At 42.5% G+C, this 27,797-nt stretch overlaps 1 protein-coding gene across 2 annotated transcripts in view; it reads left to right on the top strand.

Annotated features, from left to right (window-relative positions):
• Nucleotides 1–13,657, top strand: part of CD53 (CD53 molecule) — a 38,370-nt gene extending 24,713 nt beyond the window's left edge. Inside the window, 3 exon segments of one of the 2 annotated variants that reach the window (NM_001282247.1) lie at nt 10,665–10,745; nt 11,866–11,949; nt 12,812–13,657. In NM_001282247.1, the coding sequence (NP_001269176.1) occupies nt 10,665–10,745; nt 11,866–11,949; nt 12,812–12,883 (237 nt within the window). In that variant the 3' untranslated portion in view covers nt 12,884–13,657. 2 annotated transcript variants of the gene reach the window in all.
• The last annotated feature ends 14,140 nt before the right edge of the window (nt 13,658–27,797 follow it).

Genomic DNA, 27,797 nt, shown 5'->3' on the forward strand with positions numbered 1-27,797 from the left:
CACGACTGAAGCGACTTAGCAGCAGCAGCAGCAGCATTGAATCTATAGATCTAGTTGAGAAGAACTGATATCTTGATAACACTGAGTCTTCCTATCCATGGAAATGGCATACTTCCCCATTTACTTGATTTTGTTCATCAGAGTTTTATAGGTTTCCTATTATATAGGATAAGAAAGATCTTTTTTTTTTTAAATTTTTTTAGTATTTTATTTTTTTAATTTTAATATCTTTAATTCTTACATGCGTTCCCAAACATGAACCCGCCTCCCACCTCCCTCCCCATAGCATCTCTCTGGGTCATCCCCATGCACCAGCCCCAAGCATGCTGCATCCTGCGTCAGACATAGACTGGCGATTCAATTCTTACATGATAGTATACATGTTAGAATGTCATTCTCCCAAATCATCCCACCCTCTCCCTCTCCCTCTGAGTCCAAAGGTCCGTTATACACATCTGTGTCTCTTTCCCTGTCTTGCATACAGGGTCGTCATTGCCATCTTCCTAAATTCCATATATATGTGTTAGTATACTGTATTGGTGTTTTTCTTTCTGGCTTACTTCACTCTGTATAATCGGCTCCAGTTTCATCCATCTCATCAGAACTGATTCAAATGAATTCTTTTTACGGCTGAGTAATACTCCATTGTGTATATGTACCACAGCTTTCTTATCCATTCATCTGCTGATGGACATCTAGGTTGTTTCCATGTCCTGGCTATTATAAACAGTGCTGCGATGAACATTGGGGTACATGTGTCTCTTTCCATTCTGGTTTCCTTGGTGTGTATGCCCAGCAGTGGGATTGCTGGGTCATAAGGTAGTTCTATTTGCAATTTTTAAGGAATCTCCACACTGTTCTCCATAGTGGCTGTACTAGTTTGCATTCCCACCAACAGTGTAGGAGGGTTCCCTTTTCTCCACACCCTCTCCAGCATTTATTGCTTGCAGATTTTTGGATTGCAGCCATTCTGACTGGTGTGAAGTGGTACCTCATTGTGGTTTTGATTTGCATTTCTGTAATAATGAGTGATGTTGAGCATCTTTTCATGTGTTTGTTAGCCATCCGTATGTCTTCTTTGGAGAAATGTCTATTTAGTTCTTTGGCCCATTTTTTGATTGGGTCGTTTATTTTTCTGGAGTTGAGCTGCAGAAGTTGCTTGTATATTTTTGAGATTAGTTGTTTGTCAGTTGCTTCATTTGCTATTATTTTCTCCCATTCAGAAGGCTGTCTTTTCACCTTGCTTATATTTTCCTTTGTTGTGCAGAAGCTTTTAATTTTAATTAGATCCCATTTGTTTATTTTTGCTTTTATTTCCAGAATTCTGGGAGGTGGATCATAGAGGATCCTGCTGTGATTTATGTCGGAGAGTGTTTTGCCTATGTTCTCCTCTAGGAGTTTTATAGTTTTTGGTCTTACATTTAGATCTTTAATCCATTTTGAGTTTATTTTTGTGTGCGGTGTTAGAAGTGATCTAGTTTCATTCTTTTACAAGTGGTTGACCAGTTTTCCCAGCACCACTTGTTAAAGAGATTGTCTTTACTCCATTGTATATTCTTGCCTCCTTTGTCAAAGATAAGGTGTCCATATGTGTGTGGATTTATCTCTGGGCTTTCTATTTTGTTCCATTGATCTATATGTCTGTCTTTGTGCCAGTACCATACTGTCTTGATGACTGTGGCTTTGTAGTAGAGCCTGAAGTCAGGCAAGTTGATTCCTCCAGTTCCATTCTTCTTTCTCAAGATTGCTTTGGCTACTCGAGGTTTTTTGTATTTCCGTACAAATCTTGAAAGTATTTGTTCTAGTTCTGTGAAAAATGTGGCTGGTAGCTTGATAGGGATTGCATTGAATTTGTAAATTGCTTTGGGTAGTATACTCATTTTCACTATATTGATTCTTCCGATCCATGAACATGGTATATTTCTCCATCTATTAGTGTCCTCTTTGATTTCTTTCATCAGTGTTTTATAGTTTTCTATATATAGGTCTTTAGTTTCTTTAGGTAGATATATTCCTAAGTATTTTATTCTTTTCGTTGCAATGGTGAATGGAATTGTTTCCTTAATTTCTTTTTCTACTTTCTCATTATTAGTGTATAGGAATGCAAGGGATTTCTGTGTGTTGATTTTATATAGGATAAGAAAGATCTTACACTTATTTTGTTAGATTTATACCTAAGTATTTCATTTTTGGGAATGCTAATGTAAATGGCATTGTGTTTTTAATTTCAAATTCTATTTATTCATTATTGTAATATATGAAAGCAACTAATGTTATTAACCTTATGTTCTGCAACCTGTGGTATAATCTGAGCTGTCTTTGATGTGCTGCTTTGCAGTTACCTGCAGTTGTTTCCCTCATTCTGCTCAGAAGCAGCCTTGGGTGCAAATCCCCCTTTCCCTCACTGCCAGTCACTGCCCCCAGCCTCTGTCTTCCCTGCCCTGTTGTGGAGCCACCCTCAGGGCAGGTGAGGTCCACGTGAACTCTCAGGGTGTGTGTGGGGGGTGGTGGTAAGCTGTGGTGAAGCAGCCTCTATCAGGGACCTAGGATGTTTCTGATGTACTGCTTGAGTGAGCACCAACAATGGCAGCTGCTGCCCCACCCAGGCTCTGTGCCAATACTGGGTCACCTCTGTTTCTAAGGTTTGAATCATTTCTTTGGTCATGGCCGCCCCAGATCCCTTGCTGCACTGACTTGGAATGAGTGGGGAAAGAGTATTTGCTCGACTCAGGTTGGGGCATGCCCACAGGTAGTTGCAAGCAACCTGGCACCCACTAAAGCAGACCTCTCTCCACCTTGCCTTAGAGGAAAGCCAGCATGCATGTGCTCCTCATGGTGGAGTCCAGGCTTCTACAGCTCTCTTGTTAATTCAAACAGTCCTCCAATCAACAAAGGGACTTTGTCTCCCCAGTGTAGGACCCCAGGACTGGGGCTCCAGATTTGTGGCTCTCAACTTCTCACTCCCCAGAGTGGGTGGTGTCCCACCCATGTACACTCCTTTTTACTCTGAGTCCTCTCCAAAGGTCATAGGTCCTGGCCTCCTGATCACATGTGTATCTTTCTTTCAGCCTTAGTTGTACAGGAGTCCTTCTGCCCTTTTTTAGTTAGTTTTCAGTGAGAATTGTTCCACATGTAGATGCAATTTTGATGTGTTCCTGGGGGAAGGAGGGGTATGCTAACTCCTGGGTTTCCAGTTTAGCACTTATATCTACGTTTTAGGGAAGGAAAATAAATGTTGACCATTCCCATCATGACATACTACCACAGGCCGACTTAATAGCAGGAAGGTTATGGGGAACTTCCAGTAAAGGGGTATATATACCAGCCCAGCGGGAAAGAAATCTCAAGGTGCATCAATCTGTCCACTCATAGGGCAGAAAAGCCCACACAGAGACTCCAAATATTCAGATCTCTTGTTTGGGAACGAGAGAGGCACCTGCTTTGTAGGGAGCTTCTTCTTTTCCTGTCCATTTAGAATATAATATCTTGTGAATTACTTGACAGACAGTAGGGAAGCCCCCCTCCCACCTCCATGTGTGTATGATTTGTTTGGGTATGAAAGTTTGAAAGTGAAAGTCACTCAGTTGTGTCCAGCTCTTTGTGACCCCATGGCCCATGACCCACCAGGCTCCTCTGTCCATGGGATTCTCCAGGCAAGAAATACTGGAGTGGGTTGCCATTCTCTTCTCCAGGGGATCTTCCTAATCCAGAGATTGAACCCAGGTCTCCTGCATTGTAGGCAGACTCTTTGCCGTCTGAGCCGCTAGGGAAGCCCTTGTTTGGATGATTGCTCCTTTCTATATAGATGGGGGCTATGGACATCAAGACTCCATACTCACCTCCCATCTACCCCCTAAGCCATCCCAAATTTGACAAACCGTGGGAATCTGGAGATTATTTGATCTACTTCACAGCAGGGGAAAAACATACTATTTAGAGTCACTATAGTTAAACATAGAGGTTCCATAAACAGGAGTCACATAGCAAGGGGATTTTTGGTCACCAGTCCAAGCCACTGTCTACATTTAGTACAGATGAGTGGCTGAAATTTTCACAGAATTCCCTTGGTACTGGAGACAGGCCACAGACCCAGAAGTAAGGATAGTTGTGGACCTCTGCATATGTTTGAGCCACAGGAGAGGAACATATTTCCAGTAACTAGAGCCAAATAGTCCATGAGGCAAACACTGTAGGTGACAACAGAGATGTTTTGGGGTAAAAGATAAGGCAAAATCTCATTCATGAGTAGCATTGGAGAAAACTATCCCCAATTTTGGCTTTTTTCCCAGTGGGTGATACTGTCGGGGTGTGTGTGTGTGTGTGTGTAATTTCCTTGGTTCTGTCTCATCACAGCAAAGCTTTGCAACCGTGGACAGGTGTTACAGCTCTGTTACAGTTCTATGTAAACTGGGATAGCCAGGAAGGCTGTTTGTTTCACCTGAGGTTCTCACGACAGTCCTCAGATTTTCTTTTGTTCCATTTTCTCAGGCTTCTTCTTTTCTTTGTCTTTTAGCTACTACCATTTTGGACTCTTTTTTTCTATTCTAACTACCTAACAACACTACGCAATTTGTCCTTTAACATCTCCGAGAGGTAAACTCAAATTGCAGATAGGGGCTCAGTGGGAATCCACCTGAGTAAACCTACTTCTTGTGGGTTTAGCTCACTGTGCTAATGCTTCTGGAGAGGTGATTTGGGCCTGAAGGGGTCCCATTTCTATATAAACTTTCTATATAAAAGTTTTCGTCCTGTGGCATCCTCCTAAAAAGCAAACAAACAAACAAACAAAAAAACCCACAAGATCTTCATCCTACCTGATAGGCTCAAGGCTTCCTTGTTTAAAAAACTTTTAAATTTATTTTGGGGTATATACCCTGATGCTGGGAAAGATTGAAGGCAAAAGAGAAGGGGGTGTCAGAGGATAACATTGTTAGATAGCATCACTGACTCAAATGGACATGAATTCAAGCAAACTCAAGGAGATAGTGGAGGACAGAGAAGCCTGGCATGCTGCAGTCCAAGGGGTTGCAAAGAGTCAGATATGCCTTAATGACTGAATAACAACATGGCTGATTAACAATGTGGTGATAATTTCAGGTGAACAGCAAAAAGACTCAGCCATACATATACACATGTTCATTCTCTCCCAAACTCCCCTCTTACCCAGGCTGCCACATAACACTGAGCAGAGTTCCTGTGCTATATGTTAGGACAAGACCTCCCTTTTGAACCTGCACCCTCAGCCTCCGTTTTATTGTCCATCCATCCAGCCATTCACATGCAGATTGTTAGCCCAAGGCATTTAATAGTCTGATAGCTTCAGACAGCCCTCAGGACAAAACTTTTAATGTGCCCTCAGGAAATAGGGCTTTTAACATCTATCTGGTTGACACATTTTATAAAGCCAGCTACAGTGACTGCAGCCATGAAATTAAAAGACTGTTGCTCCTTGGAAGAAAAGCTGTGACAAACTTGGCATATTAAGAAGCAGAGACATCATTCTGTCGACAAAGCTATAGTCAAAGCTATGATTTTTCTGGTAGTCATGTACAAATATGAGAGTTGTACTATAAGACAGCTGAGTGACAAAGAATTGATGCTTTTGAACTACTGATGCTGAAGCTGAAACTCCAATACTTCAGCCACCTGATGTGAAGAGCTGACTCATTTGAAAAGACCCTGATGCTGGGAAAGATGAGGGCAGGCAGAGAAGGGGACGACAGAGGATGAGATGGCTGGATGACATCATCAGTTCAATGGACATGAGTTTGAGCAAACTCTCAGAGACAGTGAAGGACAGGGAAGCCTGGCATGCTGCAGTCCGTGGGGTCATAAAGAGTCAGATACAACTGAACAATGGTGGGGTTTTATGGTAGATTGAAAGTCCAAGGAATTTCTTGGGCTTCTGCTCACTCTTATCTTTCAAGTCCAGTCACCTGATCACTGCCAATTTGGGCTGGTGTTCCACATGTAACTTCCAATTTTGATAGTTTGACAATTTTGCCTTCTGACACAGGCAAAAGCCTACGTGGCCCACTTGCCATCTGGTAACCAGAGGAGGGCACCACCTCAAATGATGCATAAGGCAGTCCTTACCTGTAAGTTGGAGGCCTATAGATTTGAGAGGCAAATGAAGCCTTTTCACTATTTCCCAAGTTGTTTTGGGAATTCTATGTCTGACTTTTGGTGGAGTCATTCTGCTGCATTGGAGGAGGTCTGTAGTTCTTGCAGACACAAGCCTCTTGCCCATGCTAGTGTATCAGGTTGTACGCAAGCAGTTCAGATATCAGCCCATGACTCAGACTCCCACAGAGGTTCATTTACTGTTTCCAATTATCTTGATGCCATTGAGACATCCATATTGTCAAGCCTTTCCATACTGCCCAAATGTCAGTGGCAAGGTTGAGGGGCATGGGATTGTAAGCAATCACCAGCCATCCTGCTCTGAGTTCTGCCCAATGGCTATTATGTCCAGTCCCTTCCTTGAACCAGATGACATCTGAATCCAGAAGAACAACTATGGTGTATCACCAAGGTAGATCACCCTTACAGCTGCCCTTGGTGTACCATGTATCCACAAGGGGCATCCAGGTACCTTCCTGTACTTGAAGTAAATCGGGTCCAACAGGTGATGTCACTGGGGTCTCTGGTGGGTAGATATAGGTCACTATTTGCAACTCCTGCGTAAGTGGACCAGTGTTTTAAGTGCTTCTTTCTTGAAGGTATGCGCGCCACTTTTGTAAGGTACTCAGTTGTGCACAGGCATTCATAGGCTTTAAAAACATGTCTTTAATCCATCCTAAGCAAATGGCAACCCACTCTGGTATTCCTGCCTGGAGAATCCCATGGACAGAGGAGCCTGGCAGGCTACTGTCTGTGGGGTCACAAGAGTCAGACACAACTTGGCGACTTAACTACTACTACTACTACTACTACTACTTAATCCATTCCGCTATAGGCAGGGGTGTCTGCCTGGTAACACTGACAGGTAAGTCAGTGGTTAGACACTCAGTTTGTTGTAAGTCTAGATATATTGCTGACAATTGTTTTTCCATAGTACTATATCAATTCTTTGCCCCTTCCCAAAACTGAGACCAAAATCCTCAGTTCAGTTCAGTTGCTCAGTCGTGTCTGACTCTTTGCAACCCCATGAATCGCAGCATGCCAGGCCTCCTTGTCCATCACGAGTTCACTCAGACTCACGTAGTGGGACTCATTTCCCATTTTGTCGTTACCATAGTCCTTATTCAAACCCTCCTGGGTATAGACTTACATCCAACTCACAACTTGTGTCTGGCATTAACACCTCCAGTCCTTGGACTTATTTGACAATCAGTTTTGCCTTTTCAAAAGCCTCTTGTGGGCTTGTGGGGTGGGGTATTCCTAACCCAGATATTTCCCTTTTTCACTAAATCATATGTGCTGTGTGCTCAGTAGTGTTTTGAGTCTGCAATCCTATGGATGGCAGCCTGCCAGGCTCCTCTGTCCGTTGGGATTTTCCCAGCAAGAATACTGGAGTGGGTTGCCATTTCTCCCTCATAGGGATCTTCCCAATGCAGGGATCAAACCCAAGTTTGCAACTCGCATGGCTCCTATACTGCAGGCAAAATCTTTGCTGCTGAGTCACCTGGGAAACCCCAAAGAATATAAGGGTCTCAATATTTGGACAAGGTGGAGAATAAAAGGCTGCCCATACCCTAGCACACCTATAAAGGATTGTAGTTCTTTTCTATTATAGGGCATGGTTTATCTATATTCTATCAATAGCAGTTTTGGGCATCCCTTCAATCTTGGCAGACTAGATAACTCCTAGCAACTTTACTGACTGTCCAGGTCCTTGTAGCTTATTGGTGTTGAATTCCTATCTTTATGCTTAAATGTTCCAGAAGAGGCTTGGGAAAGAGAAAACAAGTCATTACAAGTTAACCTAGTATCATCAATGTAATGATAGAGAACTACAGGAAGAAGAGAGCCCATTTCTTCAAGTCCAGGGCCACCATCCCATGACATATAGTGAGATGACATTGGGGTAAGATGGTAAAAGTCCGTTGTTCCCCCTTCCCACATTAAGGTGCACTGGTCCTGGGACCCCTTATCTAAGTGTTTGCTAAGAAAAGGCATTAGACAAATCTAAGACATTGTCTTGAGAAGAGGCTATCCTTGAGAGAAGTGGCAATTTTATCCAAGAGCTTTTGTAACTGCTGCGTAGATAGGGGTTATTACCTTGATTAATTCTCTATAGTCTACTGCCATACACCAGGTACCATTTGGTTTTTTCACTGGCTTCATGGGGCTACTGAATAGACTTTGTGCTGGTATTATAACCACCACTTTCTCTAATTCCTTAATGGTAGAAGTTATTTTTTCTTATCCCCCAGGTACCCATTATTGTTGTTTATTGCTACTACTCTCTGGGGGGATAGGCAACTTTACAACTCCCATTTAGCATGACTAACCTTTATAATCTTGAGTGTCTGATCCATAAGTCGAACTCACCCATGGTGGTTTGAGGTCCAGGTCCTATACGACATACACACCCAAAATATACTCAGATATGGGTGAAGATAAACCAGAAAAGGAAGGGGAGGCAATCTTCTGATTTGTAAATACAAGCTCACTTGTTTCACTTTACAGTGTTTGACCTCATATCCCATCAATGGTTGCTATTTCCCCTTGGAACTTAGATGGATTTCCGTAAATCATGGTGTATTTTGTACGGTATATGCTAGAACAATCTGTTTATTGGTGCAGGACCAATAAATAGTCTGTTCAATCTGGGACCTGCATGCCAAGGAGCACCCTTGACCCCACCCCTAATCCTTAGGTATCCAGGGTATACCTGCAAATATCCACTTAAGTAAGTTGGCTGGGCACCCTCATTTTTCTCCCACACCAGCCCCATACAAACATTGCCAGAAGGCAGTTGGTGCTATAACAGAAGCCATTGTACACATCTGTGGCCCTTTTAACACAATGCCATTGTCCCCAGTATCGCACAGATGGAGAGCTTAGGCTGCAGTGCCCTCTCTACTTTTTGTTTAAATATTCTGGCTATTTCTACTAGTTCAGGGAGGAAAAATCTCATGGGGTTGTTTTTCATCTCTTGCGGCGGTTTAATTGCTAAGTCATATCTGACTCTTATGACCCCATGGACTGTAGCCTGCCAGGCTCCTCTGTCCATGGGATTCTCCACACAAGAATACTGGAGTGGGTTGCCATTTCCTTCCTATCATCTCTCAGTTCTCTAGCATCCCATGCTTTAGTTTGAATCAGAGGCTGTGACTGCTGGTCCTCTTCTTCTTCTATAATTATGTCCTCATCTTCTGAGGAGTCATGAGCCCAAGAATTCCACCTCTTGATGTCCCAGGTGTCCTGTGAAATAATAGTCCTCACCTTTGAATGGGGTAGCCTAGGGCCCCGCATTTAGCCATCTTACATTCCATCATTTCAGTAGGTTCTTCCTGTTGTACTTTCTTTGACATAACGTCCTAAGTTGTAGAACATGCCATCCATACATCTCTCTCTAGTGCCTAGCTGAGCTGTAATTCCTTTTCTGTGCTAAATTTTAGAGTGCATAACAAAGGCCATGCACCAGCTGCAATAGATCACTTGCTTTTGCTCCCCCCCCCCCCCCCCCCCACTTTTGCTTTGCTACCTCTTTGGTTAATGTATTTAGTAAGTCCTTTGGTGTTTCCATTGTGTCCATGTACACTTGCATCAGCCTGAATTGTTCCATAAATTTAGCCAGATCACCTCACATGGAAATGGCTGGCCAACCTGGGATTTCTCCCACAACAGCAAGCTTTTCCCTGCTTGGCCCCTTCACACATTTTTGCATCATTTTCAGTCTCCTGCCTAGCTTGCCAATTGTCTAAGGATGGAAGGAACAGAAAATGCCCAGTGAACTGAGAAGGCATCTTGAGACAAAAACAAGCTGGGTAGCTCCATATAATCACTGGGTCAGTTTGTTAAACAGTAGCTTACTCACAGGGTGGTATCAGGATCAGGTGGACAATTTGGAAGCATTCACATCTACACTCCACACTGCCACGGGGTTGTTAGGAGGATTTTATAGTTAACTTAGGGTATGGAGGTAGGTGCTTGGAAACAGGACATGCACTCCTAAGTCAAGATGAATGGTAACTAGTCGTCTGGGTGCCAAAAATACATCAGCAAAAGTTTTCATCATTGTTTGGGAACTAATGGAGCATAAAGGCCACAATATCTATTATTTATAAAGCCCTTAATGACATAGAAGTGATTCACTGCACAGGGGTAGGGTCAGTGTAGGACAGGAGAAACTGTAAGGGCCCAAGATGGTATCAGCTATGCTAACAGACATACAGTGGGTCTAGGTGTGGTCGGTCTGATCCCTCCACTGTAAATCCCCTGTGTGCCTAATTTTTGATCTATAAAATGTGAATAAGTTAAATATGCCCTCTCTACTTCAAGAAGTTTTATGTAAATAAATTGGTATAACAGGTTTGTGAACAAAATGGCATAACAGGTTTGAAAGTACTCAATTCTAAGGAGCCATAGTAAACAAGTCAGTTCTATATTTTCTGCTATAGAGTCAAATCAGAAAGGTTCACCTTTTCTCCAAGGCCCATGGTCTTCTTTCTGTTATCTGACTAACCATTGCTTTTTGGGGCTTTGGCTTTCAGCTGCAATGTTGTGGTGTAAATGGCACGAGTGACTGGACATCTGGAGTACCAGCATCTTGCCCCAAAGGCTCAACTGTTAAGGTAATTTATTTTTGGAAACGTTTCTGCTATTGGCCACTGTGATGAAACCTTTAATTCCCTTAGAAATCCAGTCATGCAGGACTGGATCCCAGCCATAAACAGGAAACCTCAAACAAAAGAGAGACCAGGGAGACATATAACTAGAAAATAAGAAAAACAAAAAAGAAAACATAAGCAAAAGAAAAGAACAAGTTTATCTAGACTAGAGATGCCATTAAGAATCTTGCTACTCTGGACTATTATATTAGAGGGGAAAAGTTTATGTGATAGTGGCAAAAGACTGTGTTTAGATTTTTCTTGAGTAATAATTAGGTCTTCTTATGATTGAAAGTGAAATTTGCAAGGTAGAAGCAGAAAAGCTTCTCTTTCTACTTATTTCCCTGCTCTCATTCCTTGGAGATGGCAGCATCCAACTCCTTAGCAGAATTAATTATAAGTGAAGAGTGAGGAGCTGAGGGTGAAAAAGTTGATGGAACTTCTGACTAGATCCAGAGAAGAAGCCCAAATCATCTTCCAACTAGACCAAGTCCCTAAGGTCCTGTTACCCATGTCACCCACTTGATATTGTTTGGAAATCTCTGGAATTTGGGTGGGTGGGCAGTCTGTGAAGAAAGACTGGGGCACCCACCAACCAGCAACTGCCCTGCAGCTTGGTAGGGCTATGATATCATTACTGGCTTTTGAAGCAGAAGCTGAAATGCAACTAGTCATAGGATTGCATAGCTTATATTCCTATTTGTCAATGCCAAGACAATAGTGAATGTTCAAAAAATACAAGGACATATGTTGTTTACCTGCCTCTTGGGAGCTAATTTAATGCAGTGTGTAAATATATAAGACTTCTACTTTATTTACTTCCACTGTAATGATAACAATACTGGAAAAGTCTCTAGTTTAATGTTCTCTACTTCATGCTCATTTCTTCATTCATATTATATATATATAATATATTATAATATTAATAATGATATGGATATTATAATATTATCCATATATATATATATATGTATATAATGCCTGTCCTAAATGTCTTGGCAAGAGACAAACTATCATCCCAAATAAGCCTCTTGATAAAGTTGAGTAATATAGTAGTGTCATTTGTACATGTAATTTTTTCTAGGGTTGCTATATACAAGCAAAACAGTGGTTTCACTCTAATTTCCTGTATATTGGAATCACCACTATCTGTGTATGTGTAATCCAGGTAAGAGCTTAATCAGAGGACTATTTTGAGAATTAAATGAGTTAAGTCATGTAATTTTTAAAGTATGTGCTTGATAAATATGGGCTCCCCTATTCAAGTAGAAAATTATATTATTACCAGTTTAAGGCATACAGAAAATAATGCTGTAAGATCTATCTGGTCAATTTATCCCTAATAGAAATGAGTGTATCATGGTCAAATTAAAAGCCACTAAATGGAACCTGACTTTGGTTCCTCATTCAGCTCATATGGAAAAGCCTGTTAAATAAAACATTTCACTTGAAAAATTGACCTTGTGTGCTAAGGAGGAGTTGGTGATGAAACTGTAATCAATTTCCTCATTGCTTCTCTGCTTATCTTGACAAGTCAGGAGTGAATGGGGATAATTCCTTGTTCTGTTTTATTATGTTATATTCCTACTATTTTTATACCCAAGTGTCTTGAGTGTATCACAGATTAGCTAAGATCTACTTAGGAAGCTCAAAGAGAAATGATTTTTCTCTGCTTGGAAACCAAGGAGGCCTAAGGCATGGGTAGAGAAGACTCATTGCACCTTTGTGCAAAGTATTGACCTGTGCAGAACTTCATTATACCAGCAGCAGGATTTCTGTGGTTTCTTAAGAAGACAAAAAGATGTCTCAGCACTTAATATTCCATTATCTTGCCATCATCACCCTTACTTGTCTCCCCACTGCCATCCTAAAGCTAAAGGAGAAAACTCTCGAGAAGGAATTAGAAGTGATAGTAGGAAGGGTAGTTTCAGTGTGATGGACACTTTCTTTTCCTCTGGGACTCATCCTAGGGACTGTGGGTGAGATGTTTTATGTGTAAAGACCTCACTTTTTACCAACTCTTTCCTCAGGTATTAGGGATGTCCTTTGCACTGACCTTGAACTGCCAGATTGACAAAACCAGTCAGGCCCTAGGACTCTGACCTGCTGCTGCCATGTGCTGGAGAGACTTCTTTCATCGCTGGAAATCCAAAACAACTTGTATCATGAAGTCCTAAATGACCACCTCTTGAATTGGTGTCCTTGTTCTCCCTCCCATCTCTTCCTTATGGAGTCCCTGACTTACACAACTAGAGAAGAGGGTGTTGGTCAGGCACTTCCCTGACAGACAGCAAGACAATCCTTTGCTCACTCATGGCAGTAGCCCTATCATTCTTTAATACCTGATCATTTGTCAGACATGAAAGGGCAAGAGAACCTGTGGTACTAATGGCTCAAAATCAAAGGATGGGTCTGTAGCTTGACTTTCTGCATCTTTCCATTGCCAAAAAGTCTCTGGCCTCTAAATCACACACAGTCCACACTCCAAAGTCAAACAAGAGATAAGCTTAAGGGAGCTCTGGGGGCAGATTCACTGGATCATTATCACAATCCTCTGTTTCCTTTTGACTAGGGGCCTTGGCTACAGGAATGACAAAAATACTCTTTCTCCAAAAGTTAGGTTTCATTTCAGTTTCTTTATGATTCATCTAAGTCTTTCTAAGAGGAACTGTCCAATGACTCACATCCTGATTTCAGCCAATTGCTTAGACTTTGATTTACATAACTATGAAGGAATTCAGCAGGATCAGTATTTCTGGTGGTTGAGGTAATAATCACATTCAAAAGAGTTCTGGTGTTAATTCTCTTTCAGATAAGTTTTTTCTTAATGTAATATTTTAATTCTTCAATAAATAAAATAGCTTATGATCTCTCAATCACTACCTTCTCATCCTTTGTCTCAAGTATAGTTTTCATGACCCAGCCTGATTGTTCTGCCTGCAAGTTAGGGATATTAGTTATCTATTGCTAAATAATGAATTACTACAAAATTTGTCACAACAACAAATGTTTATTATCTCACAGTTTTTGTGGATCATAAATCTGAGAGCAGCTTAACTGGCTGATTCTGGCTTGTGATCTCCCTCATGACTACAGTCAAGATGTCAGCTGCAGTCATCTCAAGTCTCAACTAGAAGAGGACACACTTCTAAGTTCTCATATTGAAACAGGAGGGAAGGGGGCAGGGCATAGCCTTTAAAAGAATGACATAAACATAGGATATGACAAAAACTGGTTAAAACCAACTAGGTCCAAGATGGTGGAGTATTCGATTTCCAGTGGACTTTGAGCTTCATCACACATTTATTGTAATACTCTAACATAAGCTAAGTGATACATCCAACAGTGCCATGACAGTTCTGAGCCTGACTATCAAAGATCAAACAGTTAGAGGTGACCTGATTCCTGGAAATCTCTGCCCTTTCCCCAAAATAATTGGAATAATCCTCCCACTCATCAGCCTATAAAATTGCCCATCCCATGAAAACTAACCACACCACATTGTGAGGCCACTCTTGCCTTCTGAGGTGGCCCACACTCTGTCTGTGGAGTGTGTTTCTATCTAAATAAATCCACTTCTTACCTATCACTTTGTCTCTCACTGAATTCTTTCTGTGATGAGACATCAAGAACCTGAATTTCATTAACACCTGAAACCAGGTATGGATTTCAGTTAAACTATTGATTTCAAGTCTCAGTCTGAGTTACACCATTTCAGTATGGCTCCTGGTAGGCATCAGTTCTTTGCCACATGTACCTATCCACAGCACTGTCTTATGACATGGCAACTGATTCTCCCCAGAGCAAGACATTCAAGAGACAGCATGAAATACAGCACCCAAAACAAGCCATTAACTCCTTTTATAAGCTAAGTCAAGAATGCCATCACAACTGTCCTGCTGTACACTATTCCTTAGAAGTAAGTTGAAAAGTTTACACTTGAAGGGAGGAAATTATACAGCATATAGAAACTATGGGGTAGAGACCACTGGGAGCTGTCTTAGAGGTGATCAGCCACACCATGATTTTTTGGCTTAGGAGAAGCTAAATTTAATTGTCTTTGTTGTTGTTGTTCAGTCACTAAGTCATATCCAACTCTTTGTGACCCAATGCACTACAGCACACCAGGCTTCCCTGTCCTTCACCATCTCCTGGAGTTTGCTAAACTCATTTCCTTTGAGTCAATGGTGCCATCCAACTATTTCATCCTCTGTCATCCCCTTCTCCTCCTGTCCTCAATCTTTCTCAGCATCAGGGTCTTTCCCAATGAGTTGGCTCTTCGCATCAGGTGGCCAAAGTATTGGAGCTTGAGCGTCAGCTTCGGCATCAGTCCTTCCAATGAATATTCAGGGTTGATTTCCTTTAGCATTGACAGGTTTGATCTCCTTGCTGTCCCAGGAACTCTGCTTTGTAAATAGGTTCATCTGTACCATTTTTCTAGATTCCACATATATGTGTCAATATACGATATTTATTTTTCTCTTTCTGACTTCACTTTGTATGATGGCTTCTAGGTCCATCCACACCTTTGCAAATGGCACAATTTCATTCCTTTTACAACCACTATAGAGAACAGTGGGCTTTCCAGGTGGCGCTAGTAGTAAAGAACCTGCCTGCCAATGCAGGAGACATGCAAGACACACAGGGTTCAATCCCTGGGTTGGGAGGATTCCCTTGAGGAGGAAACGGCAACCCACTCCAGTATTCTTGAAAAATCCCACGGGCAGATGAGCCTGGTAGACTACAGTCTATAGAGAACAGTACGGAGGTTCCGTTAAAAAAACTAAAAATAGAAGTACCGTATGACACACCAATCCCACTACTGGCATATATCCAGAGAAAAACATAATTCCAAAAGATACATGCACCCTAATGTTTATTGCAGCACTTTTACAATAGCCAGGACATGGAAGCAACCTAAATGTCCATTAGCAGAGGAATGAAAAAAGAAAATGTGATATATGTGTATATATATATACACACACACACACAATGGATTATTACTCATCCATAAAAAGGAACAAAACTGTCCCCGTTTCTTGATTCCTGCCTCTATGATCTTCCCTGAGTTCCAAAGTGTCACTCACTTGGGCATGTCTGACTCTTTGTGACCCCAAAGACTACAGCCCATCAGGCTGCTCTGTCCATGGGGTTTCCCAGGCAAGAATACTGGAGTGGGTTGCCATTTCTTTCTCCAGGGGATCTTTCCAATCCAAGGATCGAACCCAGGTCTACCACATTGCAGGCAGATTCTTTACTGTCTAAGCCACCAGGGAAGCCCTGAGTTCCAAAGGGAAGATTCAAATAGTTGCTAATCTGGGAATAGTTGCTAATCTTAGGTATGGCATAAGCTTTCTTGGAGAGGTCGCCATTAACCACATCACAGAGCTGCCAGAACTTACACAGGACTGGGAGACAGACTCTTGGGGGGGACAAACGGAACTTTGTGTGCACCAGGACCCAAGAGAAAGGAGTGACCCCACAAGAGACTGACCCAGTCTTGCCTATGAGTGTTCAGGAGTCTCTAGCAGAGGCAGAGGTTGGTGGTGGCCTGCTGCAGGGTTTGGGGCACTGAGTGTAGTAGTATATGCGTGGGATCTTTTGAAGGAGGTCTCCATTATCTTCATTACCTCCACCATAGTTTGAAGTGAAGTGAAGTGAAGTGAAGTTGCTCAGTCGTGTCTGACTCTTTGGGACCCCATGGATGGTAGCCTTCCACGCTCCTCTGTCCATGGGATTTTCCAGGCAATATACTGGAGTGGATTGCCACTTCCTTCTCCAGGGGATCTTCCCAACCCAGGGATTGAACCCGGGTCTCTCGCATTGTAGACAGACACTTTACCATCTGAGCCACCAGGGAAGTCCCCACCATAGTTTGGCTCCAGGTAAATAGCAGGGAGGAAACACAGCTCCACCCATCAACAGAAAATTGGATTAAAGATTTACTGAGCCTGGCCCCGCCTATCAGAATAAGACCCAGTTTTCACCCCTAGTCAATATCTCCCATCAGGAAGCCTCCATAAGCCTCTTATCCTTCTCCATTAGAGGGCAGAAAGAATGAAAACCACAATCCCAGAAAACTAACCAATCTAATCACATGGACCACAGCCTTGTCTAACTCAATGAAACTATAAGCCATGCCATGTAGGGCCGCCAAAGACAGATGGGTCATGGTGGAGAATTCTGACAAAATGTGGTTACCTGGAGAAGGGAATGAAAAACCACTTCAGTATTCTTGCCTTGAGAACCACATGAACAGTATGAAATGCAAAATGATAGAATACTGAAAGAGGAACTCCCCAGGTCAGTAGAGAAATGAAGAGATAGAGCCAAAGCAAAAACAACACCCAATTGGGCATGTGACTGGTGATGGAGTTCAGTCGCTGTTCAGTCGCTCAGTGGTGTTCGACTCTTTATGACCCCATGAATCACAGCACGCCAGGCCTCCCTGCCTATCACCAACTCCCAGAGTTCACTCAGACTCACGTCCATCGAGTCAGTGATGCCATTCAGCCATCTCATCCTCTGTCGTCCCATTCTCCTCCTGCCCTCAATCCCTGCCAGCATCAGAGTCTTTTCCAATGAGTCAACACTTCGCATGAGGTGGCCAAAGTACTGGAGTTTCAGCTTTAGCATCATTCCTTCCAAAGAAATCCCAGGGCTGATCTCCTTCAGAATGGACTGGCTGGATCTCCTTGCAGTCCAAGGGACTCTCAAGAATCTTCTCCAACACCACAGTTCAAAAGCAACAATTCTTCGGCGATCAGCCTTCTACACAGTCCAACACTCACATCCATACATGACTACTGGAAATACCATAGTCTTGACTAGACGGACCTTAGTTGGCAGTGATATCTCTGCTTTTGAATATGCTATCTAGGTTGGTCATAACTTTTCTTCCAAGGAGTAAGCGTCTTTTAATTTCATGGCTGCAGTCACCATCTGCAGTGATTTTGGAGCCTAAAAAAAAAAAAGTCTGACACTGTTTCCACTGTTTCCCATCTATTTCCCATGAAGTGATGGGACCAGATGCCATGATCTTTGTTTTATGAATGTTGAGCTTTAAGACCACTTTTTCACTCTCCTCTTTCACTTTCATCAAGAGGCTTTTTAGTTCCTCTTCACTTCCTGCCATAAGGGTGGTGTCATCTGCATATCTGAGGTTATTGATATTTCTCCCGGCAATCTTGATTCCAGCTTGTGCTTCCTTCAGCCCAGAGTTTCTCATGATGTATTCTGCATAGAAGTTAAATAAGCAGGGTGACAATATACAGCCTTGATGTACTCCTTTTCCTATTTGGAACCAGTCTGTTGTTCCATGTCCAGTTCTAACTGTTGCTTCCTGACCTGCATACAGATTTCTCAAGAGGCAGGTCAGGTGGTCTGTTATTCCCATCTCTTTCAGAATTTTCCACAGTTTATTGTGATCCACACAATCAAAGGCTTTGGCATAGTCAATAAAGCAGAAATAGATGTTTTTCTGGAACTCTCTTGCCTTTTCCATGATCCAGCAGATGTTGGCAATTTGATCTCTGGTTCCTCTGCCTTTTCTAAATTCAGCTTGAACATCTGGCAGTTCACGGTTCATGTATTGCTGAAGCCTGGCTTGGAGAATTTTGAGCATTCCTTTACTAGCATGTGAGATGAGTCCAATTGTGCGGTAGTTTGCGCATTCTAGGGCCTTGCCTTTCTTTGGGATTGGAATGAAAGCTGACCTTTTCCAGTCCTGTGGCCACTGCTGAGTTTTCCAAATTTGCTGGCATATTGAGTGAAGCACTTTCATAGCATCATCTTTCAGGATTTGAAATAGCTCCGCTGGAATTCCATCACCTCCACTAGCTTTGTTCATAGTGATGCTTCCTAAGGCCCACTTGATTTCACATTCCAGGATGTCTGGCTCTAGGTGAGTAATCACACCATAGTGATCATATGGGTCGTGAAGATCATTTTGTACAGTTCTTTCGTGTATTCTTGCCACTTCTTCTTAATATCTTCTGCTTCTGTTAGGTCCCTACCGTTTCTGTCCTTTATTGAGCCCATCTTTGCATGAAATGTTCCCTTGGTGTCTCTAATTTTCTTGAAGAGATCTCTAGTCTTTCCCACTCTGTTGTTTTCCTCTATTTCTTTGCACTTATCACTGAAGAAGGCTTTCTTATCTCTTCTTGCTATTCTTTGGAACTCTGCATTCAGATGCTTATATCTTTCCTTTTCTCCTTTGCTTTTCACCTCTCTTCTTTTCACAGCTATTTGTAAGGCCTCCCCAGACAGCCATTTTGCTTTTTTGCTTTTCTTTTCCATGGGGATGGTCTTGATCCCTGTCTCCTATACAATGTCATGAACCTCATTCCATAATTCATCAGGCACTCTATCAGATCTGGTCCCTTAAATCTATTTCTCACTTCCACTGTATAATCATAAGGGATTTGATTTAGGTCATACCTGAATGGTCTAGCGGATTTCCCAGCTTTCTTCAATTTAAGTCTGAATTTGGTAATATGGAGTTCATGATCTGAGCCATAGTCAGCTCTTGGTCTTGTTTTTGTTGACTGTATAGAGCTTCCCATCTTTTGCTGCAGAAAATATAATCAATCTGATTTTGGTGTTGACCATCTGGTGATGTCCATGCGTAGAGTCTTCTCTTGTGTTGTTGGAAGAGGGTGTTTGCTATGACCAGTGCATTCTCTTGGCAAAACTCTGATTAGTCTTTGCCCTGCTTTATTTTTCATTCCAAGGCCAAAGTTGCCTTTTACTCCAGGTGTTTCTTGACTTCCTACTTTTGCATTCCAGTCCCCTAGAATGAAAAGGACATCTTTTTTGGGTGTTAGTTCTAAAAGGTCTTGTAGGTCTTCATAGAACTGTTCAACTTCAGCTCCTTCAGCATTACTGGTTGGGGCATAGATTTGGATTACTGTGACCCTGAATGGTTTGCCTTGGAGATGAACAGAGATCATTCTGTCATTTTTGAGATTGCATCCAAGTACTGCATTTCAGACTCTTTTGTTGACCATGATCGCTACTCCATTTCTTCTGAGGGATTCCTGCCCGCAGTAGTAGATATAATGGTTATCTGAGTTAAATTCACCCATTCCAGTCCATTTCAGTTCACTGATTCCTAGAATGTCGATGATCAATCTTGCCATCTCTTGTTACCACTTCCAATTTGCCTTGATTCATGGACCTGACATTCCAGGTTGCTATGCAATATTTCTCTTTACAGCATTGGATCTTGCTTCTATCACCAGTCACACCCACAGCTGGGTATTGTTTTGCTTTGGCTCCATCCCTTCATTCTTTCTGGAGTTATTTCTCCACTGATCTCAGGTAGCATATTGGGCACCCACTGACCTGGGGAGTTCCTCTTTTGGTATCCTATCATTTTGCCTTTTCATACTGTTCATGGGGTTCTCAAGGCAAGAATACTGAAGTGGTTTGCCATTCCCTTCTCTAGTGGACCACATTCTGTCAGACCTCTCCACCATGACCCTCCCATCTTGGGTTGCCCCACGGGCATGGCTTAGTTTCATTGAGTTAGACAAGGCTGTAGTCCTAGTGTGATTAGATTAACTAGTTTTCTGTGAGTATGGTTTCAGTGTGTCTGCCCTCTGATACCCTCTTGCAACACCTACCATCTTACTTGGGTTTCTCTTACCTTGGGTGTGGGGTATCTCTTCACAGCTGCTCCAGCAAAGGGGAGCCACTGCTCCTTACCTTGGATAAGGGGTATCTCCTCACTGCCACCCTTCCTGACCTTCAACGTGGGATAGCTCTCTAGGCCCTCCTGCACCTGTGCAGCCACTGATCCTTGGACGAGCCTCAGTTTCTTCATCTGCAAATTGGGCCTGACACTGGCCCATGCTTCTAGGGCTGTAGTGAAGAGTAAGTGAGATGGAGAATGCAAATGGCATAGGGCTATGCCTGGCATGCAGAAGGCATGGGGAGGAGGTATGTTCTTAGAGGTGGCCTAATGCCATTTCCTCCTGAGAAAACCCCCTGTTCCTCTCTCTAGAGTTTATTAGAAATAATCCTTACATTCCTGGGCCTCAGAGGTGGCCTTGGAACCCCTTGCAAAGTCAGAAGTGAGCTGACACGTGCCTCTTGTCTACTGGCTAAGGCAAAGGTCATGGGTCAAGAGGGCGGAATACTGCCTCCTCCCTCTCCCATCAAATGTGTAGATGCAGGAGCCTGAGACTTGCTTCTGCATCATCTACTGACCAGTAGTGAGACCTTGGGTGAGTTTCTCCCCTCTCTGGTCCTGAGCTATGCCCTCAGCTCCCAGTGCCAGCTTGAGGTGGGACTGGTGATGGAAGCAAGGTCGAACTGTAAAGAACCATATTGTATAGTAAAGAACAATACTGCATAGGAACCTGGAATGTTAGGTCCGTGAATCAAGGCAAGTTGAAAGTGGTCAAACAGGAGATGGCAAGAGTGAACATTGATATTCTAGGAATGAGTGAACTATAATGGACTGGAATGGGTGAATTTAACTGAGACGACCATTATATTTACTATTGTGGGCGAGAATTAGTTAGAAGAAATGGAGTAGCCATCATAGTCAACAAGAGTCTGAAATGCAGTACTTGGGATATAATCTCAAAAACAGAACGATCTCTGTTTGTTTCCAAGGCAAACCATTCAATATCATGGTAAACCAAGTCTATGCCTCAACCATCATTGCTGAAGAAGCTAAAGTTGAACAGTTTTATGAAGACCTATAAGACCTTCTAGAACTAACAACACCCAAAAGATGACCTTTTCATTATAGGGGACTGAAATGCAAAAGTAGGAAGTCAAGAGATACCTGGAACAACAGGAAAATTGGCCTTGGAGTACAGAATGAAGTAGGGCAAAGGCTAACAGAGTTTTGCCAAGAGATTACACTGGTCATAGCAAACACTGTCTTTCAACATCACAAGAGAAGACTCTGCACATGGATACCACCAGATGGTCGACACTGAAATCAGGTTGATTATATTCTTTGCAGCCAAAGATGGAGAAGCTCTACACAGTCAGCAAAAACAAGATGGGGAGCTGACTGTGGCTCAGATCATGAACTCCATATTATCAAATTCAACATAAATTGAAGAAAGTAGGAAAACTACTAGACCATTCAGCTATGACCAAAGTCAAATCCCTTACAATTATACAGTGGAAGTGAGAAATAGATTTAACAAACTAGATCTGATAGACAGAGTGCCTGATGAACCATGGATGGAGGTTCGTGACATTTGTACAGGAGGCAGTGATAAAGACCATTCCCAAGAAAAAGAAAAGTAAACAGCAAAATGGCTGTCTGGGGAGGCCTTACAAATAGCTGTGAAAAGAAGAGAAGTGAAAAGCAAAGGAGAAAAGGAAAGATATACCCATTTGAATGCAGAGTTTAAAGAATAGCAAAGAGATATAAGAAAGCCTTCCTCAGTGATCAGTGCAAAGAAATAGAGGAAAACAATAGAATGGGAAAAACTAGAGATCTCTTCAAGAAAATTAGAGATACCAGGGGAATATTTCATGCAAAGATGGGCACAATAAAGGACAGAAATGGTATGGACCTAAGAGAAGCAGAAAATATTAAGAAGAGGTGTCAAGAATACACAAAAGAACTAAACAAAAAGACCCAGATAACAACGATGGTGTGATTACTCACCTAGAGCCAGACATCCTGGAATGTCAAGTCAAGTGGGCCTTGGGAAGCATTACTACGAACAAAGCTAGTGGAGTTGATGGAATTCCAGTGGAGCTATTTCAAATCCTGAAAGCTGATGCTGTGAAAGTGCTGCACTCAATATGCCAGCAAATTTGGAAAACTCAGCAGTGGCCACAGGACTGGAAAAGGTCAGCTTTCATTCCAATCTCAAAGAAAGTCAAGGCCAAAGAATGCTCAAACTATGGCACAACTGCACTCATCTCACACGCTAGCAAAGGTATGCTCAAAATTCTCCAAGCCAGGCTTCAGCAATACATGAACCATGAACTGCCAGATGTTCAAGCTGGATTTAGAAAAGGCAGAGGAACCAGAGATCAAATTGCCAGCATCTGTTGGATCATGGAAAAAGCAAGCAAGTTCCAGAAAAACATCTATTTCTGCTTTATTGACTATGCCAAAGCCTTTGATTGTGTGGATCACAGTAAACTGTGGAAAATTCTTCAAGAGATGGGAATACAGACCACCTGACCTGCCTCTTGAGAAATCTGCATGCAGGTCAGGAAGCAACAGTTAGAACTGGACATGGAACAACAGACTGGTTCTGAATCAGGAAATGAGTACGTCAAGGCCGTATATTGTCACCCTGCTTATGTAACATATATGCAGAGTACATCATGAGAAATGCTGGGCTGGAGGAAGCACAAACTGGAATCAACATTGCTGGGAGAAATATCAATAACCTCAGATATGCAGATGACACCACTCTTATGACAGAAAGCAAAGAACTAAAGATCCTCTTGATGAAAGTGAAAAAGGAGACTGGAAAAAGGTGGCTATAGCTCAACATTCAGAAAACTAAGAGAATAGCATCCTGTCCCATCAATTCATGGCAAATAGACGGGGAAACAGTGGAAACAGTGTCAGACTTTACTTTTTTGGGCTCCAAAATCACTGCAGATGGTGACTGCAGCCATGAAATTAAAAGATGTTTACTCCTTGAAAGGAAAGTTATGACCAACATAGACAGTATATTAAAAAGCAGAGACATTACTTTGCCAACAAAGGTCCATCTAGGCAAGGCTATGGTTTTTCCAGTAGTCACGTATAGATATAACAGTTAGACTGTAAAGAAAGCTGAGTTCTGAAGAATTGATGCTTTTCAACTGCAGTGTAGGAGAAGATTCTTGAGAGTCCCTTGGACTGCAAGGAGATCCAACCAGTCAATTCTAAAGGAACATCAGTCCTGAATATTCATCTGAAGAAGTGATTTTGAGGCTGAAACTTCAATACTTTGGCCACCTGATGTGAATGACTGACTCGTTTGAAAAGACCCTAATGCTGGGAAATATTGAAGGCAGCAGGAGAAGGAGATGACAGAGGATGAGATGGTTGAATGTCATCACCAACTCAAAAGGACATGAGTTTGAGTAGGCTCTGGGAGTTGTTGATGGACAGGGAGGGCTGGTATGCTGCAGTCCATGGGGTTGCAAAGAGTCGGACACGACTGAGTGACTGGACTGACTGACTGACTGAATCTGGGAAGGGAAGGGAGGCAAAGACAAGGGAGGGGCAGCCAGGAACAATCAGTTCAGTTCAGTCGCTCAGTCATGTCCTACTCTTTGTGACCCCATGAATCACAGCACGCCAGGCTTCCCTGTTCATCATCATCTCCAGGAGTTCACTCAGACTCACGTCCATCGAGTCTGTGATGCCATCCAGCCATCTCATCCTCTGTCGTTCCCTTCTCCTCCTGCCCTCAATCCCTCCCAGCATCAGAGTCTTTTCCAATGAGTCAACTCTTCGCATGAGGTGGCCAAAGTACTGGAGTTTCAGCTTTAGCATCATTCCTTCAAAAGAAATCCCAGGGTTGATCTCCTTCAGAATGGACTGGTTGGATCTCCTTGCAGTCCAAGGGACTCTCAAGAGTCTTCTCCAACAGCACAGTTCAAAAGCATCAAGTCTTTGGTGCTCAGCCTTCTTCACAGTCCAACTCTCACATCCATACATGACCAGAGGAAAAACCATAGCCTTGACTAGACCGGACCTTAGTCGGCAAAGTAATGTCTCTGCTTTTGAATATGCTATCTAGGTTGGTCATAACTTTTCTTCTAAGGAGTAAGCGTCTTTTAATTTCATGGCTGCACTCACCATCTGCAGTGATTTTGGAGCCCCCCAAAATAAAGTCTGACACTGTTTCCACTGTTTCCCCATCTATTTCCCATGAAGTGATGGGACCAGATGCCATGATCTTCATTTTCTGAATGTTGAGATTTAAGCCAACCTTTTCACTCTCCTCTTTCACTTTCATCAAGAGGCTTTTAGTTCCTCTTCACTTTCTGCCATAAGGGTGGTGTCATCTGCATATCTGAGGTTATTGATATTTCTCCCGGCAATCTTGATTCCAGCTTGTGTTTCTTCCAGTCCAGCGTTTCTTATGATGGACTCTGCATATATGTTACATAAGCAGGGTGACAATATACAGCCTTGACGTACTCCTTTTCCTATCTGGAACAAGTCTGTTGTTCCATGTTCAGTTCTAACTGTTGCTTCCTGACCTGCATACAGATTTCTCAAGAGGCAGGTCAGGTGGTCTGGTATCCCCATCTCTTTCAGAATTTTCCACACTTTATTGTGATCCGCACAATCAAAGGCTTTGGCATAGTCAATAAAGCAGAAATAGATGTTTTTCTGGAACTTGCTTGCTTTTTCCATGATCCAACAGATGCTGGCAATTTGATCTCTGGTTCCTCTGCCTTTTCTAAAACCAGCTTGAACATCAGGGAGTTCACGGTTCACGTATTGCTGAAGCCTGGCTTGGAGAATTTTGAGCATTACTTAACTAGCATGTGAGATGAGTGCAATTGTGTGGTAGTTTGAGCATTCTTTGGCATTTCCTTTCTTTGGGATTGGAATGAAAGCTGACCTTTTCCAGTCCTGTGGCCACTGCTGAGTTTTCCAAATTTGCTGGCATATTGAGTGCAGCACTTTCACAGCATCAGCTTTCAGGATTTGAAACAGCTCCACTGGAATTCCATCACCTCCACTAGCTTTGTTCGTAGTGATGCTTTCTAAGGCCCACTTGACTTCATATTCCAGGATGTCTGGCTCTAGGTGAGTGATGACATCATCATGATTATCTGAGTCGTGAAGATCTTTTTTGTACAGTTCTTCCGTGTATTCTTGCCACCTCTTCCTAATATCTTCTGCTTCTGTTAGATCCATACCATTTCTGTCCTTTATTGAGCCCATTCTTGCATGAAATGTGCCCTTGGTATCTCTAATTTTTTTGAAGGTATCTCTAGTCTTTTCCATTCTGTTGTTTTCCTCTGTTTCTGTGCATTGATTGCTGAAGAAGGCTTTCTTATCTCTTCTTGCTATTCTTTGGAACTCTGCATTCAGATGCTTATATCTTTCCTTTTCTCCTTTGCTTTTTGCCTCTCTTCTTTTCACAGCTATTTGTAAGGCCTCCCCAGACAGCCATTTTGCTTTTTTTCTTTTCTTTTCCATGGGGATGGTCTTGATCCCAGTCTCCTGTACAATGTCACGAACCTCATTCCATAATTCATCAGGCACTCTATCTATCAGATCTAGTCCCTTAAATCTATTTCTCACTTCCACTGTATAATCATAAGGGATTTGATTTAGGTCATACCTGAATGGTCTAGCGGATTTCCCAGATTTCTTCATTTAAGTCTGAATTTGGTAATAAGGAGTTCGTGATCTGAGCCACAGTCAGCTTCTGGTCTTGTTTTTGTTGACTGTGTAGAGCTTCTCCATCTTTGCTGCAGAGAATATAATCAATCTGATTTCAGTGTTGACATCTGGTGATGTCCATGTGTAGAGTCTTCTCTTGTGTTGTTGGACGAGGGTGTTTGCTATGACCAGTGCATTTTCTTTGCAAACTCTATTAGTCTTTGCCCTGCTTCATTCTGCATTCCAAGGCCAAATTTGCCTGTTCCTCCAGGTGTTTCTTGACTTCCTACTTTTGCATTCCAGTCCCCTAGAATGAAAAGGATATCTTTTTTGCATGTTAGTTCTAAAAGGTCTTGTAGGTCTTTATAGAACTGTTCAACTTCAGCTTCTTCAGCGTTACTGGTTGGGGCATAGACTTGGATAACTGTGGTATTGAATGGTTTGCCTTGGAGACGAACAGAGATCATTCTGTCATTTTGAGATTGCATCCAAGTACTGCATTTCAGACTCTTTTGTTGACCATGATGGCTACTCCATTTCATCTGAGGGATACCTGCCCGCAGTAGTAGATATAATGGTCATCTGAGTTAAATTCACCCATTCCAGTCCATTTTAGTTCGCTGATTCCTAGAATGTCGACATTCACCCTTGCCATCTCTTGTTTGACCACTTCCAATTTGCCTTGATTCATGGACCTGACATTCCAGGTTGCTATGCAATATTTCTCTTTACAGCATTGGATCTTGCTTCTATCACCAGTCACATCCACAGCTGGGTATTGTTTTTCCTTGGCTCCATCCCTTTATTCTTTCTGGAGTTATTTCTCCACTGATCTCCAGTAGCATATTGGGCACCTAATGACCCGGGGAGTTCCTCTTTTGGTGTCCTATCATTTTGCCTTTTCATACTGTTCATGGGGTTCTCAAGGCAAGAATACTGAAGTGGCTTGCCATTCCCTTCTCCAGTGGACCATGCAGCCTTAACGCAGGGTTCTGATTCCATCTTAAAGTATACAGGTAACAATGTCTTTAAGCTCTTTTACATGTCAGCATTCTTCTTACCATAAAGAAAGCTGAGTACCAAAGAACTGATGCTTTTGAACTGTGGTGTTGGAGAAGACTCTTGAGAGTCCTTTGGACTGCAAGGAGATCAAACCGGTCAATCCTAAAGGAAATCAGTCCTGAATATTCATTGGAAGGACTTATGCTGAAACCGAAGCTTTGGCCGCTTGATGGGCAGATCCCACTCATTGGAAAATACCCTGATGCTGGGAAAGATTGAAGGCAGGAGAAGAGGACAACAGAGGATGAGATGGCTGGATGGCATCACCGATGTAATGGACATAAGTTTGAGCAAGCTAAGGGAGTTGGGGATGGACAGGAAAGCCTGACATGCTGCAGTCCATGTGTTATCAAAGATTTGGATATGACTGAGTGACTGAACTAACTGATTCTTCTTATCAGAGAAACACCACCTGAGGTTACATTAAAAGAAACAGAGAAGCTGATCAAGATTACCTGAGACCAGATTAGAGGAGTGGAGGCCCTGCACTCCCCTGCTCTTAGCATATCAGCAGCCTTCACTCTGCACCCTTGCTATAAAACTCCTCATCAAATCATCCCATGTTGGGACATATAGTTTTTTGGCAACAAAAACTATGTCTGCTGTGTCCCCTTTTGCAC

Source organism: Ovis aries, chromosome 1, assembly GCF_016772045.2.
Source record: "Ovis aries strain OAR_USU_Benz2616 breed Rambouillet chromosome 1, ARS-UI_Ramb_v3.0, whole genome shotgun sequence".
Classification (NCBI taxonomy): domain Eukaryota; kingdom Metazoa; phylum Chordata; class Mammalia; order Artiodactyla; family Bovidae; genus Ovis; species Ovis aries.